The sequence below is a fragment of the Carlito syrichta genome, unplaced genomic scaffold (assembly GCF_000164805.1).
Source record: "Carlito syrichta isolate Samal-C Ts95f unplaced genomic scaffold, Tarsius_syrichta-2.0.1 Scaffold302228, whole genome shotgun sequence".
Classification (NCBI taxonomy): Eukaryota; Metazoa; Chordata; class Mammalia; order Primates; family Tarsiidae; genus Carlito; species Carlito syrichta.
The window spans coordinates 86052-90038 of record NW_007246324.1 but is presented as its reverse complement, the minus strand read 5'-3'; the positions used below and the strand labels follow the sequence as shown (position 1 = coordinate 90038).

Below are 3987 nucleotides of genomic sequence, written 5' to 3'. Positions count from 1 at the left end.
ACCTGCCCAAAGGAGGCAAAGCTGGGGGTCTGTGGTCATGGAAACGCTGCTGTCATCACACGTAGTCATTGATTCTTAGGTCAGGCAGGTCACTAAGATGATTTTTAAACAAAATGGAGTAAGCTGGTTAATATTACTACTTTGTTAGCAATTTGATTTTATTAACTGATTTCGCTTATTCCATCAAACACATAGAATGTCCCTGAGGGACTGTGGTGGCCATCTCTGGAAGAGGAAGAATTTTACTTGCTCATTACATATTTGTAGTCAGTAGATATTTGATGTTAAGGTCCATGGAGGTGGAGGGAGGAGACCCAAAATCTCCACTCGAAGGGGATTGTGAGTGCCATGAGACCCATATGTAACGCTATACGGACACTCACAGGGGAAAGAGTTGACAGCGGCTCATCTGAGCTGGATGTTAAGGGGAGATATAAGTTGAATGTGTGGAAATGGTAAGAAGTAAGCGTTTGTGTCAGAGGGAACGGCCCGGAGAGAAAAAGGGAAGAACGCTTGAATCAAAAACTCAGGAAGTGCTCGTGAGATTGACAGGGAAGACAGGCTGCAGGCCAGCTGTGGGCATGAAATGCCAGGTCAGAGAGTCATGTCTACGGGTCATGAGATGAAATGTGCACCTGGGTGTTTGTTCCAACAGAGGAGAGGACAGGCCCCTCCTAGCCCAAGCCTCAGGCTTTCCGGCTCTCTTTGGCTCTGACGCTCTGCGTTCTGTGGGTTCCTCGACACGCCTTTTTTGAGAGATGCTTCACTTACTTTCCAGCCGTGTTTCTCCTTGCAGGGTCACATATCCTCCTTAGGTAATAAAAATTCTCTGAGAATTTTGACTCTTTTCACCCTCGTCTACAGAGATAACACCTAGTACAAACATCTCAGTACTTCTCACATGGTCTAACAGGGACTTGAACTCTTAAAGCACAGCACTCTCTTTCAACTTAATTTTACCAGCCCCCTTTCCAAAATTCCGCACATGGAAAAAGGTGATGATGAGTTCCTGGAATTAGAATTGAGAAGAAAGTTTGCAGTGCCAGTGGATCAAAATGGCATTACCTGAGAGGTCAACCTGGTCTGATAACTTCAGAAGAGCGGGAAACCTATGCCTATTCCAGAGATCTTTCTTCTCCCCTTCTGCTTCCTTTCTCTCCTTTTTCTCTTCCTCTTTTCCTCTACCCATCCATCCATCCATCCGCCCACCCATCTAACAACCATCCACCCACCTCTCCATCCATCCATCCATTATTTTTAAGTAACCCCTTCCCTATTGATGCAAGACACAAAGCATTATGCATAATAATGATAGAACTTGTTAAAAAACAGCAGTTCTAGAATCTCTGGGTGGAGGAAAATGGGCATCTGCATTTTGAACAAACTTAGAAAAACCTGACACTGATTCAGGTGATCCAGAGTTTGCAATTCCAGAAACACTGAACTAAAAGGAAGGAACAGCCCTTTGCCAACCTAAAGTGTGAGTGCAGTGACTTATTATTTGTCTCATATGGACTCAACTGGAAAACGCATACCTGGTAGGGACTGTGTTTGTAGCTGGAGAAGATTACATGGCTAGGTATGTTCTGTCCCTCTCAGTAAGACTTCACCTGCATTTCCATGGAAGCACGTGCAGAGATTAAAAGGCAGTGATTCCCCTTCTTCATAAAAGGTCAGCTTGGGCCGGGCATGGTGGCATAGGCCTGTTATCCCAGCACTTTGGGAGGCCAAGGCAGGAGGATTGCTTGAGCCCAGGAGTTCGAGACCAGCCTGGACAACACACCAAGACCTCGTCTCTAGAAAAAACTCAGAAAAATTAGCTGAGTGTGTTGGTGCTTGCCTGTCGTCCCAGGTGAGCCGTAAGCCTGCCACCGCACCCCAGCCTGAGCAAGAGAGTAAGACTCAGGCTCAAAAAGGCAAATACATAAATAAATAAAAATAAGTCATAAAAAGGTCAGCCTGTTTGCAGCGACTCCCCCTCCCCGCTCTCCCCAAAACTCCAGCATTTCAGGAATAAAGATCAGTAATTAGAGTTCTGTTCAGCATATACAGATCAGGTTGTTACTCCTTGTGATTTGTTTGATTTTGAACTTTCTTATTTACTTGTTTGAAGCTACCAGGTTTAAAAGTCTATTTTCATCCATGTCAAGAACGAGCTGCTGGAAATATCAGGTGTCTTTTGTGGCTGGGAAACAATACGATTCTGTGAACAGAGTCTCTGTGAGTGGCTCCCTGGACTCGTTCTATGTTAACTCATCCAAATCACCAAACAGCCTCACAAAGTCATTTTTCTCTTGGTTGACTCCCACTGGATCAGGATCTCATGCTGGGAATCAACTAGGAAGCTCTCGGAGGACGTGGCCGTAGCCAGCCTGGTCCCCTCCCACAGTACCTTTCCATTTCCTCCAGAGGGCTTTTGCCTGGCCGTGGGGTGTGCATACGCGTGGCCCCCGCAGGGTGGAAAGCTTCTCTGAGAGCAGAGCACGCGCTCAAATGCCTCGTGCCACTTCCTTCTTCCTGCGCCGCTAAAGGAAGGTTTAGCCCTGCGCTGGGACTCTCACTGCACCTTTATTCAGCAGTTGTGTGGGGCTTCTGATGAGGAGGGCGAAAAGAGGGTTTTCTGGATTCTCTGACTTGAATCCTTTTTGTCGTTATTGTCATCCCTTAGGATGGAAAGAAGAAATTTGACAAGGAGAGTGAAAAATACTACTCCATCCTTGAAAAGCATTTAAATTTGTCTGCAAAGAAGAAGGAGTCTCATTTGCAAGAGGTAAGCTTTTCCAACTGGAATATGGAAAAAGCATTCACGTGAAGTCATGTAAAGTCAGAATTTCCGAGGGCAGAAGTGTCACGACCTCTGCTGCTATTTCATCAAAGGATAACGATAACCATCGCGAACTTCACTGAGCATTTACCATGCGCGGGTTCTTAAAACACCTTGTGACCTTTATTACGAGCGGTTCTAAGTGAAAGTTAGAGAAAGGTTAAAACAAGGCCCTTTCTTTTCCTTCTTGCTGGGCATCTTTGAAGAGGCGAACACTGGAGTGAGCTGTGAGCTGGGAATTCTTGCGGGGACTCCTTGTGGAAGGTGGCCTGCAGCTCCCTCTTGCCGCCCAGGCGGTGACAGGGACCCCAGAACCAGGCAGAGCCTCCTCAGCCGCTCCTTCTCTGTGCTTCTAGGTCAGGGGTCCTCAAACTTTTAAAACAGGGGGCCGTGTTCACTGTCCCTCAGACCGTTTGAGGGGCGGACTATAGTTTAAAAAAAAAACTAGCCGGGCTCGGTGGCTCAGCCTGTAATCCCGCACTTTGGGAGGCTGAGGTGAGTGGCTTGCCTGAGCCCGCGGGTTCGAGACCCGCCTGGGCAGGCGAGACCTCATCTCTACAATAAATCAAAAAATTAGCCGGGCGTGGTAGCGCACACCTTTAATTCCGGCTGCTCGGAAGACTGAGGCAGAAGGATACCGGAGCCCAGTAGGTTGAGGCTGCGGTGGCCGGGAGCGGCCACTGCACTCTAGTCTGGGCGACAGAGTGAGACTCCAACTCAAAAAAAAAAAAAAAACATCAATAAGGGTACCTGATCTTAAACCAGGTGAAGGGGGGACCAAAGGGAGGCCTAAACTTTACCTGTATGATGACCACTTACGTACCTAATCTTGAATTGTGCCTCACATCTTTAAAATAAAAATGAAAAAAAATTACTGGGCATGGTGGCGTGTACCTGTAGTCCCAGCTACTCAGGAGCTGAAGTGGGAGGATCACCTGAGCCCAGGAGGTTGAGGCTGTGGGAAGCTGTGATCATGCCACTGCACTCCAGCCTGGGCAACAGAGACCCTCACTCAAAAATAAATAAAATAGCATAAGTAAAACAGCTTTTGTATTATCAGGCACATATTAGGGGCCTGGTAGATGGAAACTATTAATGCCTTTATCCACTACTACATTTCCTTTCTTTTCTTTTTTTTTTTTGAGTTGGAGTCTTACTCTGTC

General features: G+C 46.9%; 1 protein-coding gene across 1 annotated transcript in view; it reads left to right on the top strand.

Moving 5' to 3' along the window:
* The first annotated feature begins 452 nt into the window (after nt 1-452).
* Nucleotides 453-3987, top strand: part of ARHGAP42 (Rho GTPase activating protein 42) — an 80749-nt gene continuing 77214 nt past the window's right edge. The window contains exons 1-2 of the mRNA XM_008056121.2: nt 453-539; nt 2669-2770. Of these exons, the coding sequence (XP_008054312.2) occupies nt 453-539; nt 2669-2770 (189 nt within the window). The remainder of the gene's footprint in view (nt 540-2668; nt 2771-3987) is intronic.